Source organism: Bufo bufo, chromosome 6 (genome assembly GCF_905171765.1).
Source record: "Bufo bufo chromosome 6, aBufBuf1.1, whole genome shotgun sequence".
Classification (NCBI taxonomy): Eukaryota; Metazoa; Chordata; class Amphibia; order Anura; family Bufonidae; genus Bufo; species Bufo bufo.
The window spans coordinates 438281071-438298377 of NC_053394.1; the positions used below are offsets into that span (position 1 = coordinate 438281071).

Here is a 17307-nt window from a genome sequence, read left to right on the forward strand (position 1 = left end):
AAGGGGGCGTATCTGGGGGAGTGGGCACTCCAAGGTGGTGTATCTAGAGGCGGAGCACTCCAAGGGGGCGTATCTGGGGGAGTGGGCACTCCAAGGTGGTGTATCTAGAGGCGGAGCACTCCAAGGGGGCGTATCTGGGGGGGGAACATTCCAAGGGGGCGTATCTGGGGGGCGGAGCACTCCAAGGGAGCGTATCTGGGGGTGGAGCACTCCAAGGGGGCGTATCTGGGGGTGGAGCACTCCAAGGTGGTGTATCTAGAGGCGGAGCACTCCAAGGAGGCGTATCTGGGGGAGTGGGCACTCCAAGGAGGTGTATCTAGAGGCGGAGCACTCCAAGGGGGTGTATCTAGAGGCGGAGCACTCCAAGGGGGCGTATATGGGGGAGTGGGCACTCCAAGGTGGTGTATCTAGAGGCGGAGCACTCCAAGGGGGCGTATCTGGGGGAGTGGGCACTCCAAGGTGGTGTATCTAGAGGCGGAGCACTCCAAGGGAGCGTATCTGAGGGAGTGGGCACTCCAAGGTGGTGTATCTAGAGGCGGAGCACTCCAAGGGGGCGTATCTGGGGGAGTGGGCACTCCAAGGGGGCGTATCTGGGGGGCGGGGGAACACTCCAAGGAGGTGTATCTGGGGGTGGAGCACTCCAAGGAGGTGTATTTTGGGGGGTGGGGGCACTCCAAGGAGGTGTATTTTGGGGGGGGGGGGCACTCCAAGGAGGTGTATTGGGGGGGGGGGCACTCCAAGGAGGTGTATTTGGGGGGGGCACTCCAAGGAGGTGTATTTTGGGGGGTGGGGGCACTCCAAGGAGGTGTATTTTGGGGGGGGGGGGGCACTCCAAGGAGGTGTATTTTGGGGGGTGGGGGCACTCCAAGGAGGTGTATTTTTGGGGGGGGGCACTCCAAGGAGGTGTATTTTGGGGGGGGGGGGCACTCCAAGGAGGTGTATTTGGGGGGGGAGGGGCACTCCAAGGAGGTGTATTTTGGGGGGGGGCACTCCAAGGAGGTGTATTTTGGGGGGGGGGCACTCCAAGGAGGTGTATTTGGGGGGGGGGGGGGCACTCCAAGGAGGTGTATTTGGGGGGGGCACTCCAAGGAGGTGTATTTGGGGGGGGGCACTCCAAGGAGGTGTATTGGGGGGGGGGGCACTCCAAGGGGGCGTATCTAGGGGATGCAATCCAAGTAGTGGTATCTGGGGGGCGTATCTGCTGGGGGGGCACTCCATGGGGACGTATCTTGGAGAGGGGCACTCCAAGGGGGCGTATCTGCTGGGGGGGGGACTCCGAGGCTGGCGTATCTGGGCGGAGGCAATCCAAAGGGGTGTATCAGCTGCATGGGGGGGAGGGGCTCTCCAAAGAGGCGTATCTTCCGCGTGTGGTGGCCTGGTGGGGCCACTTTAAGGGGGCGTATCTGCTGCATGGGTGGTCTCCAGGATTGGGCATGTACAGCTAAGCACCGGATGGAGTTAGAGGCCTCTTGGAGGTGTGCGTGTGACCAGAATGCCAGAACTGCAGTGGAGACTGACACGGCAGGGAGCTTTCTCCTCAGAGCAGACATTACTATGGTGACAGCTGGGCCCACGCCCCGTCCTCCAGGTCATCACGTGTCTATTTGCAGAGCGGGCTGCTGCTAATAAAGCTTGGCGCATGGCGGCTTCCGGCGGCCGCGCCCCCTGTCGCGGGGAATGACGGGACTTGTAGTTGAGCCGGAGTTTCCGCAGTTGAAGGCAGAGTGGGGCGCGGGATGGAGCTGGACGGGCTGCTGCTGGAGGCGGAGGAGAGCATGGCGGCGGCGCGGAACTACAAGGCCGAGCTGAAGCAGAGGCTGCTGGGACTGAGCCAGGCCAGGAGGCAGGTGAGACCCCCGGAGTCACAGACGACCCCCCCTACACAGGAGACCCCTGGAGTGACAGACCCCCCCCCCCCCCCCTGACACAGGAAACCCCCGGAGTGACAGACCACCCCCCCTGACACAGGAGACCCCCGGAGTCACAGACGACCCCCCCTACACAGGGGACCCCCGGAGTCACAGACGACCCCCCCTACACAGGGGACCCCCGGAGTCACAGACGACCCTCCCAATACAGGGACCCCCGGAGTCACAGACGACCCCCCCTACACAGGAGACCCCCGGAGTCACAGACGACCCCCCCTACACAGGAGACCCCCGGAGTCACAGACGACCCCCCCTACACAGGAGACCCCCGGAGTCACAGACGACCCCCCCTACACAGGAGACCCCCGGAGTCACAGATGACCCCCCCTACACAGGAGACCCCCGGAGTCACAGACGACCCCCCCTACACAGGAGACCCCCGGAGTCACAGACGACCCCCCCCACACAGGAGACCCCCGGAGTCACAGACGACCCCCCCTACACAGGAGACCCCCGGAGTCACAGACGCCCCCCCCTACACAGGAGACCCCCGGAGTCACAGACGACCCCCCCCTACACAGGAGACCCCCGGAGTCACAGATGACCCCCCCTACACAGGAGACCCCTGGAGTGACAGACCCCCCCCCCCCCCCCTGACACAGGAAACCCCCGGAGTGACAGACCACCCCCCCTGACACAGGAGACCCCCGGAGTCACAGGGGACCCCCGGAGTCACAGACGACCCCCCCTACACAGGGGACCCCCGGAGTCACAGACGACCCCCCCTACACAGGGGACCCCCGGAGTCACAGACGACCCTCCCAATACAGGGACCCCCGGAGTCACAGACGACCCTCCCAATACAGGGACCCCCGGAGTCACAGACGACCCCCCCTACACAGGAGACCCCCGGAGTCACAGACGACCCCCCCTACACAGGAGACCCCCGGAGTCACAGACGACCCCCCCTACACAGGAGACCCCCGGAGTCACAGACGACCCCCCCTACACAGGAGACCCCCGGAGTCACAGCCCACCCCCCCGACACAGGAGCCCCCCGGAGTCACAGACGACCCCCCCTACACAGGAGACCCCCGGAGTCACAGACGGCCCCCCCCTACACAGGAGACCCCCGGAGTCACAGACGACCCCCCCTACACAGGAGACCCCCGGAGTCACAGACGACCCCCCCTACACAGGAGACCCCCGGAGTCACAGATGACCCCCCCTACACAGGAGACCCCCGGAGTCACAGATGACCCCCCCTACACAGGAGACCCCCGGAGTGACAGACCACCCCCCCTGACACAGGAGACCCCCGGAGTCACAGGGGACCCCCGGAGTCACAGACGACCCCCCCTACACAGGGGACCCCCGGAGTCACAGACGACCCCCCCTACACAGGGGACCCCCGGAGTCACAGACGACCCTCCCAATACAGGGACCCCCGGAGTCACAGACGACCCTCCCAATACAGGGACCCCCGGAGTCACAGACGACCCCCCCTACACAGGAGACCCCCGGAGTCACAGACGACCCCCCCTACACAGGAGACCCCCGGAGTCACAGACGACCCCCCCTACACAGGAGACCCCCGGAGTCACAGACGACCCCCCCTACACAGGAGACCCCCGGAGTCACAGACGACCCCCCCCTACACAGGAGACCCCCGGAGTCACAGACGACCCCCCCTACACAGGAGACCCCCGGAGTCACAGATGACCCCCCCTACACAGGAGACCCCCGGAAACACAGACGACCCCCCCTACACAGGAGACCCCCGGAGTCACAGACGACCCCCCCTACACAGGAGACCCCCGGAGTCACAGACGACCCTCCCAATACAGGGACCCCCGGAGTCACAGATGACCCCCCCTACACAGGAGACCCCTGGAGTGACAGACCCCCCCCCCCCCCCCCTGACACAGGAAACCCCCGGAGTGACAGACCACCCCCCCTGACAAGGGAGACCCCCGGAGTCACAGATGACCCCCCGGAGTGACAGACCACCCCCCCTGACACAGGAGACCCCCGGAGTCACAGATGACCCCCCGGAGTGACAGACCACCCCCCCTGACACAGGAGACCCCCGGAGTGACAGACCACCCCCCTGACACAGGAGACCCCCGGAGTCACAGACGACACAGGAGACCCCCGGAGTCACAGACGACACAGGAGACCCCCGGAGTCACAGACGACACAGGAGACCCCCGGAGTCACAGACGACACAGGAGACCCCCGGAGTCACAGACGACACAGGAGACCCCCGGAGTCACAGACGACACAGGAGACCCCCGGAGTCACAGACGACACAGGAGACCCCCGGAGTCACAGACGACACAGGAGACCCCCGGAGTCACAGACGACACAGGAGACCCCCGGAGTCACAGACGACACAGGAGACCCCCGGAGTCACAGACGACACAGGAGACCCCCGGAGTCACAGACGACACAGGAGACCCCCGGAGTCACAGACGACACAGGAGACCCCCGGAGTCACAGACGACACAGGAGACCCCCGGAGTCACAGACGACACAGGAGACCCCCGGAGTCACAGACGACACAGGAGACCCCCGGAGTCACAGACGACACAGGAGACCCCCGGAGTCACAGACGACACAGGAGACCCCCGGAGTCACAGACGACACAGGAGACCCCCGGAGTCACAGACGACACAGGAGACCCCCGGAGTCACAGACGACACAGGAGACCCCCGGAGTCACAGACGACACAGGAGACCCCCGGAGTCACAGACCCTTCCCCCGGACACAGGAGATCCCCGGGGTCACAAACGACCCCCACCCCCCCTGCACAAGAGACCTCCGGAGTCACAGATGACCCCCCCCCCCCCGACACAGGAGACCCCTGGAGTCACAGACGACCTCCCCGACACATATATGACCCCCCGACACAGAAGACCCCCGGAGTCACAGACGACCTCCCCGACACAGGAGACCCCCGGAGTCATATATGGCCCCTCCCCCTGACACAGGAGACCCCCCGAGTTACAGACGACCCCGCCCCGACACAGGAGACCCCCGGAGTCACAGACCCCCCACCCCCCCCGACACAGGAAACCCCCGGAGTCACAGACAACCCCCCCCCCCCCGACACAGGAGACCCCCCGGAGTCACAGACGACCCCCCCCCCCCGACACAGGAGACCCCCCGAGTTACAGACGACCCCGCCCCGACACAGGAGACCCCCGGAGTCATATATGACCCCTCCCCCCGACACAGGAGACCCCCGGAGTCACAGACAACCCCCCCCCCCCCCCCCCCCCGGACACAGGAGACCCCCGGAGTCACAGATGACCCCCCCCCCCCTGCACAAGAGACCCCCGGAGTCACAGGAGACCCCCCCCCCCGACACAGGAGACCCCCGGAGTCTGAGACCCACATGGTTGAATATCTCCGCCCCCCCCCTCTCACATGTTTATATTACACGACATCTTGCGTGTGAGGATGATGAGGATCCTCCCAGTGTGTGACTACTACACCCACCGTCTGCTGCCACTTCCTGCTGCTTGTCATCATATGTCTTCCTAATACCCCCCCTCCCCCCCAGTGGTCATGTGACCAGATACATACGCTGAGGGGGCAGGTGAGGCGCCCCCCCGACCAGACTCCTTCCTGTGCAGAACTCTCAGCGGAGTCTTCAGAGATTTCATCATCTCCTGTCTGTGCACACAGCTCCGGAGCGATATAACTGACTGCGGGGGGCGGGATCATAACATTATAACGCTGCCCCAGGACCAGACACTGTGCACACAGCTCCGGAGCGATATAACTGACTGCGGGGGGCGGGATCATAACATTATAACGCTGCCCCCAGGACCAGACACTGTGCACACAGCCCCGGAGCGATATAACTGACTGCGGGGGGCGGGATCATAACATTATAACGCTGCCCCCAGGACCAGACACTGTGCACACAGCCCCGGAGCGATATAACTGACTGCGGGGGGCGGGATCATAACATTATAACGCTGCCCCCAGGACCAGACACTGTGCACACAGCTCCGGAGCGATATAACTGACTGCGGGGGGTGGGATCATAACATTATAACGCTGCCCCCAGGACCAGACACTGTGCACACAGCTCCGGAGCGATATAACTGACTGCGGGGGGCGGGATCATAACATTATAACGCTGCCCCCAGAACCAGACACTGTGCACACAGCTCCGGAGCGATATAACTGACTGCGGGGGGCGGGATCATAACATTATAACGCTGCCCCCAGGACCAGACACTGTGCACACAGCTCCGGAGCGATATAACTGACTGCGGGGGGCGGGATCATAACATTATAACGCTGCCCCCAGGACCAGACACTGTGCACACAGCTCCGGAGCGATATAACTGACTGCGGGGGGCGGGATCATAACATTATAACGCTGCCCCCAGGACCAGACACTGTGCACACAGCTCCGGAGCGATATAACTGACTGCGGGGGGCGGGATCATAACATTATAACGCTGCCCCAGGACCAGACACTGTGCACACAGCTCCGGAGCGATATAACTGACTGCGGGGGGCGGGATCATAACATTATAACGCTGCCCCCAGGACCCAGACACTGTGCACACAGCTCCGGAGCGATATAACTGACTGCGGGGGGCGGGATCATAACATTATAACGCTGCCCCCAGGACCAGACACTGTGCACACAGCTCCGGAGCGATATAACTGACTGCGGGGGGCGGGATCATAACATTATAACGCTGCCCCCAGGACCAGACACTGTGCACACAGCTCCGGAGCGATATAACTGACTGCGGGGGGCGGGATCATAACATTATAACGCTGCCCCCAGGACCAGACACTGTGCACACAGCTCCGGAGCGATATAACTGACTGCGGGGGGCGGGATCATAACATTATAACGCTGCCCCCAGGACCAGACACTGTGCACACAGCTCCGGAGCGATATAACTGACTGCGGGGGGCGGGATCATAACATTATAACGCTGCCCCCAGGACCCAGACACTGTGCACACAGCTCCGGAGCGATATAACTGACTGCGGGGGGCGGGATCATAACATTATAACGCTGCCCCCAGGACCAGACACTGTGCACACAGCTCCGGAGCGATATAACTGACTGCTGGGGGCGGGATCATAACATTATAACGCTGCCCCCAGGACCAGACACTGTGCACACAGCTCCGGAGCGATATAACTGACTGCGGGGGGCGGGATCATAACATTATAACGCTGCCCCCAGGACCAGACACTGTGCACACAGCTCCGGAGCGATATAACTGACTGCGGGGGGGCGGGATCATAACATTATAACGCTGCCCCCAGGACCAGACACTGTGCACACAGCTCCGGAGCGATATAACTGACTGCGGGGGGCGGGATCATAACATTATAACGCTGCCCCCAGGACCAGACACTGTGCACACAGCTCCGGAGCGATATAACTGACTGCGGGGGGCGGGATCATAACATTATAACGCTGCCCCCAGGACCCAGACACTGTGCACACAGCTCCGGAGCGATATAACTGACTGCGGGGGGGGGGGATCATAACATTATAACGCTGCCCCCAGGACCAGACACTGTGCACACAGCTCCGGAGCGATATAACTGACTGCGGGGGGCGGGATCATAACATTATAACGCTGCCCCCAGGACCAGACACTGTGCACACAGCTCCGGAGCGATATAACGGACTGCGGGGGGCGGGATCATAACATTATAACGCTGCCCCCAGGACCAGACACTGTGCACACAGCTCCGGAGCGATATAACTGACTGCGGGGGGCGGGATCATAACATTATAACGCTGCCCCCAGGACCAGACACTGTGCACACAGCTCCGGAGCGATATAACTGACTGCGGGGGGCGGGATCATAACATTATAACGCTGCCCCAGGACCAGACACTGTGCACACAGCTCCGGAGCGATATAACTGACTGCGGGGGGCGGGATCATAACATTATAACGCTGCCCCCAGGACCAGACACTGTGCACACAGCTCCGGAGCGATATAACTGACTGCGGGGGGCGGGATCATAACATTATAACGCTGCCCCCAGGACCAGACACTGTGCACACAGCTCCGGAGCGATATAACTGACTGCGGGGGGCGGGATCATAACATTATAACGCTGCCCCCAGAACCAGACACTGTGCACACAGCTCCGGAGCGATATAACTGACTGCGGGGGGCGGGATCATAACATTATAACGCTGCCCCCAGGACCAGACACTGTGCACACAGCTCCGGAGCGATATAACTGACTGCGGGGGGCGGGATCATAACATTATAACACTGCCCCCAGGACCAGACACTGTGCACACAGCTCCGGAGCGATATAACTGACTGCGGGGGGCGGGATCATAACATTATAACGCTGCCCCCAGGACCAGACACTGTGCACACAGCTCCGGAGCGATATAACTGACTGCGGGGGGCGGGATCATAACATTATAACGCTGCCCCCAGGACCAGACACTGTGCACACAGCTCCGGAGCGATATAACTGACTGCGGGGGGCGGGATCATAACATTATAACGCTGCCCCCAGGACCAGACACTGTGCACACAGCTCCGGAGCGATATAACTGACTGCGGGGGGCGGGATCATAACATTATAACGCTGCCCCCAGGACCAGACACTGTGCACACAGCTCCGGAGCGATATAACTGACTGCGGGGGGCAGGATCATAACATTATAACGCTGCCCCCAGGACCAGACACTGTGCACACAGCTCCGGAGCGATATAACTGACTGCGGGGGGCGGGATCATAACATTATAACGCTGCCCCCAGGACCAGACACTGTGCACACAGCTCCGGAGCGATATAACTGACTGCGGGGGGCGGGATCATAACATTATAACGCTGCCCCCAGGACCAGACACTGTGCACACAGCTCCGGAGCGATATAACTGACTGCGGGGGGCGGGATCATAACATTATAACGCTGCCCCAGGACCAGACACTGTGCACACAGCTCCGGAGCGATATAACTGACTGCGGGGGGCGGGATCATAACATTATAACGCTGCCCCCAGGACCAGACACTGTGCACACAGCTCCGGAGCGATATAACGGACTGCGGGGGGCGGGATCATAACATTATAACGCTGCCCCAGGACCAGACACTGTGCACACAGCTCCGGAGCGATATAACTGACTGCGGGGGGCGGGATCATAACATTATAACGCTGCCCCCAGGACCAGACACTGTGCACACAGCTCCGGAGCGATATAACTGACTGCGGGGGGCGGGATCATAACATTATAACGCTGCCCCCAGGACCAGACACTGTGCACACAGCTCCGGAGCGATATAACTGACTGCGGGGGGCGGGATCATAACATTATAACGCTGCCCCCAGGACCAGACACTGTGCACACAGCTCCGGAGCGATATAACTGACTGCGGGGGGCGGGATCATAACATTATAACGCTGCCCCAGGACCAGACACTGTGCACACAGCTCCGGAGCGATATAACTGACTGCGGGGGGGGAATAATAACATTATAACGCTGCCGCAGGACCAGACACTGTGCACACAGCTCCGGAGCGATATAACTGACTGCGGGGGGCGGGATCATAACATTATAACGCTGCCCCCAGGACCAGACACTGTGCACACAGCTCCGGAGCGATATAACTGACTGCGGGGGGCGGGATCATAACATTATAACGCTGCCCCCAGGACCAGACACTGTGCACACAGCTCCGGAGCGATATAACTGACTGCGGGGGGCGGGATCATAACATTATAACGCTGCCCCCAGGACCAGACACTGTGCACACAGCTCCGGAGCGATATAACTGACTGCGGGGGGCGGGATCATAACATTATAACGCTGCCCCCAGGACCAGACACTGTGCACACAGCTCCGGAGCGATATAACTGACTGCGGGGGGCGGGATCATAACATTATAACGCTGCCCCCAGGACCAGACACTGTGCACACAGCTCCGGAGCGATATAACTGACTGCGGGGGGCGGGATCATAACATTATAACGCTGCCCCAGGACCCAGACACTGTGCACACAGCTCCGGAGCGATATAACTGACTGCGGGGGGCGGGATCATAACATTATAACGCTGCCCCCAGGACCAGACACTGTGCACACAGCTCCGGAGCGATATAACTGACTGCGGGGGGGGGGTGGTATAATAACATTATAACGCTGCCCCCAGGACCAGACACTGTGCACACAGCTCCGGAGCGATATAACTGACTGCGGGGGGGGGGGGGGGGGGGGGGGGGGGGGTATAATAACATTATAACGCTGCCCCAGGACCAGACACTGTGCACACAGCTCCGGAGCGATATAACTGACTGCGGGGGGGGGGGGTATAATAACAGTGTCTGGTCCTGGGGGCAGCATTATAATGTTATTATTCACCCCCCGCAGTCAGTTATATCGCTCCGGAGCTGTGTGCACAGAGTCTGGTCCTGGGGCAGCGTTATAATGTTATTTTTCCCTCCCCCCCCAAAACATTATAATGCTCTCTCTCTGTAGATTACGGGCAGCGCGGTGCAGACCCGCGACGCTCTGCAGCAGCATTTCCAGGATATGAAGAGCGCGGTTTCCAAGATGCTGGACGATCGGCTGCTCGCGCTGCTGCAGCAGGTGGACGCCATTGAGCGCGAGAACATCAAACCGCTGGACGACTGCCAGAAGCTGCTGGAGCTGGGGGTCAACACGGCGGACGGGCTGCTGCGAGAAGGTGGGTTAGGCATATCAGCTGCAGGCGGGCTCTATGGGGCGTGTCCTCTGCAGACTGTGGGGGGTGTCTGCGAATACTGTGTATAGGGCGTGTCCTCTGCAGACTCCGTAGGTGGAATTGGGTGTGTCCTCTGTGCAGACTGCGTGGGTGGAATTGGGTGTGTCCTCTGTGCAGACTTATGGGGTGTGTCCTCTGCACAGATTGGGACCAGTCTGTCTGGGCGTGCTGGATTTCAGTGATCTGTAATTCCTCCTTTCTCCAGGAGAGGTCGCCCTGTCCTGTAATGGTGGAGACGGCCAGGACTTGTGTAACTTCACCAACAAGGCTCTGCACATCCAGCTGGACAGGTGAGGGGCTCGGGGAGGGGCTATGAGGATGGAGGGAGGGGCTAGGAGGATGGAGGGAGGGGCTAGGAGCAGGGATGGGAGGGATTCTGGGTGCTATGGTTGGGATGGGTCAGTGTTTGTGGGGCTGGGCTATGAGCAGGGGCGGGGCTATGAGCAGGGTCGGGGGGGTCAGTGTTTTGTGGGGCGGGGCTATGAGCAGGGTCGGGGGGGGTCAGTGTTTTATGTGGCGGGGCTATGAGCAGGGTTAGGGGGTCATTGTTTTGTGGGGCGGGGCTATGAGCAGGGTCGGGGGGGTCAGTGTTTGTGGGGCTGGGCTATGAGCAGGTTCGGGGGGGTCAGTGTTTGTGGGGCTGGGCTATGAGCAGGTTCGGGGGGGGTCAGTGTTTTGTGTGGCGGGGCTATGAGCAGGTTCGGGGGGGGTCAGTGTTTTGTGTGGCGGGGCTATGAGCAGGGTCGGGGGGGGTCAGTGTTTGTGGGGCTGGGCTATGAGCAGGGTCGGGGGGGGTCAGTGTTTTGTGTGGCGGGGCTATGAGCAGGTTCGGGGGGGGTCAGTGTTTTGTGGGGCTGGGCTATGAGCAGGGTCGGGGGGGGTCAGTGTTTGTGGGGCTGGGCTATGAGCAGGGTCGGGGGGGTCAGTGTTTGTGGGGCTGGGCTATGAGCAGGGTCGGGGGGGGTCAGTGTTTTGTGTGGCGGGGCTATGAGCAGGGTCGGGGGGGGGTCAGTGTTTTGTGTGGCGGGGCTATGAGCAGGTTCGGGGGGGGTCAGTGTTTTGTGGGGCTGGGCTATGAGCAGGGTCGGGGGGGGTCAGTGTTTTGTGGGGCGGGGTTATGAGCAGGGTCGGGGGGGGTCAGTGTTTTGTGTGGCGGGGCTATGAGCAGGGTCGGGGGGGGTCAGGGTTTTGTGGGGCGGGGCTATGAGCAGGGTCGAGGGGGTCAGTGTTTTGTGTGGCGGGGCTATGAGCAGGGTCGGGGGGGGGTCAGTGTTTTGTGTGGCGGGGCTATGAGCAGGGTCGGGGGGGGTCAGTGTTTTGTGGGGCGGGGCTATGAGCGGGGTCGGGGGGGTCAGTGTTTTGTGGGGCGGGGCTATGAGCAGGGTCGGGGGGGGTCAGTGTTTTGTGGGGCGGGGTTATGAGCAGGGTCGGGGGGGTCAGTGTTTTGTGGGGCGGGGCTATGAGCAGGGTCAGGGTTTTGTGGGGCGGGGCTATGAGCAGGGTCGGGGGGGTCAGGGTTTTGTGGGGCGGGGCTATGAGCAGGGTCGGGGGGGGTCAGTATTTTGTGGGGCAGGGCTATGAGCAGGGTCGGGGGGGCAGTATTTTGTGGGGCGGGGCTAGAGCAGGGTCAGGGGATGGGTCAGTGTTTTGTGGGGCGGGGCTATGCGCAGGGTCGGGGGGTCAGTGTTTTGTGGGGCGGGGCTATGAGCAGGGTCAGGAATGGGTCAGTGTTTGTGGGGCTGGGCTATGAGCAGGGCCGGGGGGGCAGTATTTTGTGGGGCGGGGCTATAAGCAGGGTCGGGGGGGGGCAGTGGTTTGTGGGGCGGGGTTATGAGCAGGGTCTCGGGGGGGCAGTATTTTGTGGGGCGGGGCTAGAGCAGGGTCAGGGGATGGGTCAGTGTTTTGTGGGGCGGGGCTATGCGCAGGGTCGGGGGGTCAGTGTTTTGTGGGGCGGGGCTATGAGCAGGGTCAGGAATGGGTCAGTGTTTGTGGGGCTGGGCTATGAGCAGGGCCGGGGGGGCAGTATTTTGTGGGGCGGGGCTATAAGCAGGGTCGGGGGGGGGGCAGTGGTTTGTGGGGCGGGGTTATGAGCAGGGTCGGGGGGGGTCAGTATTTTGTGGGGCTGGGCTATGAGCAGGGCCGGGGGGGCAGTATTTTGTGGGGCGGGGCTAGAGCAGGGTCAGGGGATGGGTCAGTGTTTTGTGGGGCGGGGCTATGCGCAGGGTCGGGGGGTCAGTGTTTTGTGGGGCGGGGCTATGAGCAGGGTCAGGAATGGGTCAGTGTTTTGTGGGGCGGGGCTATGAGCAGGGCCGGGGGGGCAGTATTTTGTGGGGCGGGGCTATAAGCAGGGTCGGGGGGGCAGTGGTTTGTGGGGCGGGGTTATGAGCAGGGTAGGGGATGGGTCAGTGTTTTATGGGGCGGGGCTATGAGCAGGGTCGGGGGGGGGTCAGTGTTTTGTGGGGCGGGGCTATGAGCAGGGTCAGGGTTTTGTGGGGTGGGGCTATGAGCAGGGTCAGGGTTTTGTGGGGTGGGGCTATGAGCAGGGTCGGGGGGGTCAGTATTTTGTGGGGCGGGGCTATGAGCAGGGTCGGAGGGTGGGCAGTGTTTTGTGGGGCGGGGTTATGAGCAGGGTAGGGGATGGGTCAGTGTTTTGTGGGGCGGGGCTATTAGCAGGGTCGGGGTTTTGTCGGGTGGGGCTATGAGCAGGGTCAGGGTTTTGTGGGGCGGGGCTATGAGCAGGGTCGGGGGGGGGGGGGGTCAGTGTTTTGTGGGGCAGGGCTATGAGCAGGGTCAGGGTTTTGTGGGGTGGGGCTATGAGCAGGGTCAGGGTTTTGTGGGGTGGGGCTATGAGCAGGGTCGGGGGGGTCAGTATTTTGCGGGGCAGGGCTATGAGCAGGGTCGGGGGGGCAGTATTTTGTGGGGCGGGGCTAGAGCAGGGTCAGGGGATGGGTCAGTGTTTTGTGGGGCGGGGCTATGCGCGGGGTCGGGGGGTCAGTGTTTTGTGGGGTGGGGCTATGAGCAGGGTCAGGAATGGGTCAGTGTTTTGTGGGGCGGGGCTATGAGCAGGGCCGGGGGGGCAGTATTTTGTGGGGCGGGGCTATAAGCAGGGTCGGGGGGGCAGTGGTTTGTGGGGCGGGGTTATGAGCAGGGTAGGGGATGGGTCAGTGTTTTATGGGGCGGGGCTATGAGCAGGGTCGGGGGGGGTCAGTGTTTTGTGGGGCGGGGCTATGAGCAGGGTCAGGGTTTTGTGGGGTGGGGCTATGAGCAGGGTCAGGGTTTTGTGGGGTGGGGCTATGAGCAGGGTCGGGGGGGGGTCAGTATTTTGTGGGGCGGGGCTATGAGCAGGGTCGGAGGGTGGGCAGTGTTTTGTGGGGTGGGGTTATGAGCAGGGTAGGGGATGGGTCAGTGTTTTGTGGGGCGGGGCTATGAGCAGGGTCAGGGTTTTGTCGGGTGGGGCTATGAGCAGGGTCAGGGTTTTGTGGGGCGGGGCTATGAGCAGGGTCGGGGGGGGGGGGGGTCAGTGTTTTGTGGGGCGGGGCTATGAGCAGGGTCAGGGTTTTGTGGGGTGGGGCTATGAGCAGGGTCAGGGTTTTGTGGGGTGGGGCTATGAGCAGGGTCGGGGGGGGTCAGTATTTTGTGGGGCGGGGCTATGAGCAGGGTTGGGGGGGGTGTCAGTGTTTTGTGGGGCGGGGCTATGAGCAGGGTTGGGGGGGGTCAGTGTTTTGTGGGGCCGGGCTATGAGCAGGGTTGGGGGGGGTCAGTGTTTTGTGGGGCGGGGCTATGAGCAGGGTCGGGGGGGGTCAGTGTTTTGTGGGGCGGGGCTATGAGCAGGGTCGGAGGGGGGGCAGTGTTTTGTGGGGCGGGGCTATGAGCAGGGTAGGGGATGGGTCAGTTTTATGGGGCGGGGCTATGAGCAGGGTCGGAGGGGGGGGGTAGTGTTTTGTGGGGCGGGGCTATGAGTCAGTGGTTTATGGGGCGGGGCTATGAGCAGGGTCGGAGGGGGGGGGGGGCAGTGTTTTGTGGGGCGGGGTTATGAGCAGGGTCGGGGATGGGTCAGTGTTTTGTGGGGCGGGGTTATGAGCAGGGTCGGAGGGGGGGGGTAGTGTTTTGTGGGGCGGGGCTGAGTCAGTGGTTTATGGGGCGGGGCTATGAGCAGGGTCGGAGGGGGGGGCAGTGTTTTATGGGGCGGGGCTATGAGCAGGGTCGGAGGGGGGGGCAGTGTTTTGTGGGGCGGGGTTATGAGCAGGGTCGGGGATGGGTCAGTGTTTTGTGGGGCGGGGTTATGAGCAGGGTCGGGGATGGGTTAGTGTTTTATGGGGCGGAGCTATGAGCAGGGTAGGGGGGGGTCAGTGTTTTGGGTGTCACCCCTGTGCTGTGTGCAGCCTCCCGGAAGTCCCCTCGCTGGTGGAGGTCCCCTGCCTCTCGGCTCAGCTGGACGACGCCTTCCTGTCGGTGGCCAGAGACCACATCTCCCAGCATGGGGCGGTAGCCTCCAGACCCCCGGTGCAGATCGAGGAGCTGGTGGAGAGACCCGGCGGGATCCTGGTGAGATGGTGCAAGGTTCGTATCCTCCTGTCTAATAACGAGACCTGCCTGCTGTCAGTAAATGAGATCTGCGGCAATACGTTGCCTTGAGGCCCTAGAGGGGGGTAGGACATAGGACCTGTCCTAGTAATCGGGGGCGTCCCAGCGGTCATATATGTGTCACCTGCTGGGAAATCCATGGAGGAAAGTGAACCCCATTATGTAGCCCCTCCTCCGCACAGATGACGCTATGCCTCTGCCCCTCCCCCACACAGATGACAACACGCCTCCGCTGTTCTCCTCCCCCACACACTGACTGTGTCTGCTCTCAGGTGGACGAGGACTTTGTGGCTCAGGATTTTCGACTTCAGTTCCGGAAGAATTCCTCCGGTCACTTCGAGGACGCCTACGTGGGCATCGAGTGTGAGTTCATTGTGCTTCACATCGACCCCCACATCGACTATCAGTTCAGGGTCTGCGCCCGGGGCGATGGTCGTCAGGAGTGGAGTCCATGGAGCGTGCCGCAGCTGGGTCACACCTCCCTGATCCCACACGGTGAGTGCCCTGCGCTCCGCCAACGCCACCATCGTCCCCTTCACTGGTGACCGCTCCTTGTCATCCGCAGAGTGGAGCCCGGGACTGGACGGTTACAGCCTGAGCAGCCGCCGCAACATCGCCCTGCGCAACGACGCACCACAGCATGGCCTCCTCTACTCCAAAGCTGCCACCTACCACCCAGGTCAGACGCTGACTTTCAGGTAAGTGGACCACAGTGCCCCCTCCTGATGGTGCATGCCAAGGAGAATCCGCCATGTCACCGCTCCCCTCAGTGTGTCACAGTGTCTCCCCCATTCTCCCGCAGGGTGGAGAGCAGCGGTGCCCCAGACCAGAGGGACAGCATTGGAGTCTGTGTGGAGAAGGTGGACGGACTGGACTCCTTGCAGAGGGATCGGGCCGTGTGTATCAGCTCCAGTGGTGAGTTCTCCTGGGCGGGGCGGGGGTCTTGCGCTCACAGCCGGAGGGTCTCACGTCCTCTGTCTCTGGTAGGTGCAGTCTATGTGAACGGTAAGGAGATGACCAATCAGCTGCCGCCCGTCTCCTCAGGATCCACCATCACCTTTGACATGGAGCTGGTCAGCCTGGGAGCCAACAATGAGGGGCCACTCCATAGGCGCAGAGTTACAATTGGCTCTGGAAATCGGGAGGTCGTCTTTGATTGGCTGTTGGAGCAGTCATGTGACTCTCTTTATTTTGGATGCTCATTTTTCCACCCGGGCTGGAAGGTTCTGGTGTTCTAGTTGTCAGTGCAGGATGGGTACTGACCAGGGCAGAGGACTCCCCCACAGGGTTAGTTGCAATTATTCTACACTGCAGTGATCCCTGGCCCCGCCCCCATAGACATGAGCGAATCACAGCCCTTTCCTTCCTCCCTGCTTCTACAGTCCTGTGCTCACAGCAGCCTCAGCACAGGCTCCTCAGGTAGACAATGCCGATGGTTCGCTTCTGTGTAACGGTCAAAGACTGCCGCCATCTTCCAATGATCGGGGATCAGCGGTGGTCCACTGCTTCTCATTACCTCCAGTATTATCGGGTGTTGGGGTGCCCCCTCTCGGTGCACCTCCAGACTGCAGCTCAGGGCTTATTTTTTTTAATGAAATTTTTGTATTTTTATAGACGCGGCTTTAGCTTCTGTATTTCCTTGTGGAGCTGCTGCCCATACGGTATAAACCTTACTCCACAGCTGTCCGATGGGGGCAGTAGTCTTACCTGGATGGAGCTCCAGCCACCCCTAGTGGTGGATGGCACAGGGGAGATGGTTTTTGTGACCCCAGGGCTTTTCTTCAGAGCAGACTGTTTTTATTACCAAGATGAATAAAGATTTTAATTTTTGACTGTGGAGGGCAAGCGTCCTCTTTGCCTCAGATTTGAGGGTAACGTCCAGCCGACACCAGAAAACAGGGCTTCATTTCATAGTTTATTAAAAATGGACATGACAAAGGTTAAAAGGACAGGGGCTGAGGAGGGAGCAGACAACCGCCAGCCTAGCCACACCCCCGTTACATATGTGCAGGGAGACAAGGGGTTAAAGCAAAAAAATCACCATCTAATCTGAATTATCCCCAAAGCTGCAGGACCTTCCT

General features: G+C 61.3%; 1 protein-coding gene across 1 annotated transcript; it reads left to right on the top strand.

Annotated features, from left to right (window-relative positions):
* The first annotated feature begins 1681 nt into the window (after positions 1-1681).
* Positions 1682-17063, top strand: CRLF3 (cytokine receptor like factor 3). The gene is made up of 8 exons (XM_040438319.1): positions 1682-1847; positions 10378-10585; positions 10848-10932; positions 15025-15202; positions 15499-15721; positions 15792-15924; positions 16029-16141; positions 16214-17063. The coding sequence occupies exons 1-8, from the start codon at positions 1737-1739 to the stop codon at positions 16462-16464; spliced, it is 1302 nt and encodes a 433-aa protein (XP_040294253.1). The 5' UTR covers positions 1682-1736; the 3' UTR covers positions 16465-17063.
* Positions 17064-17307: the final 244 nt, after the last annotated feature.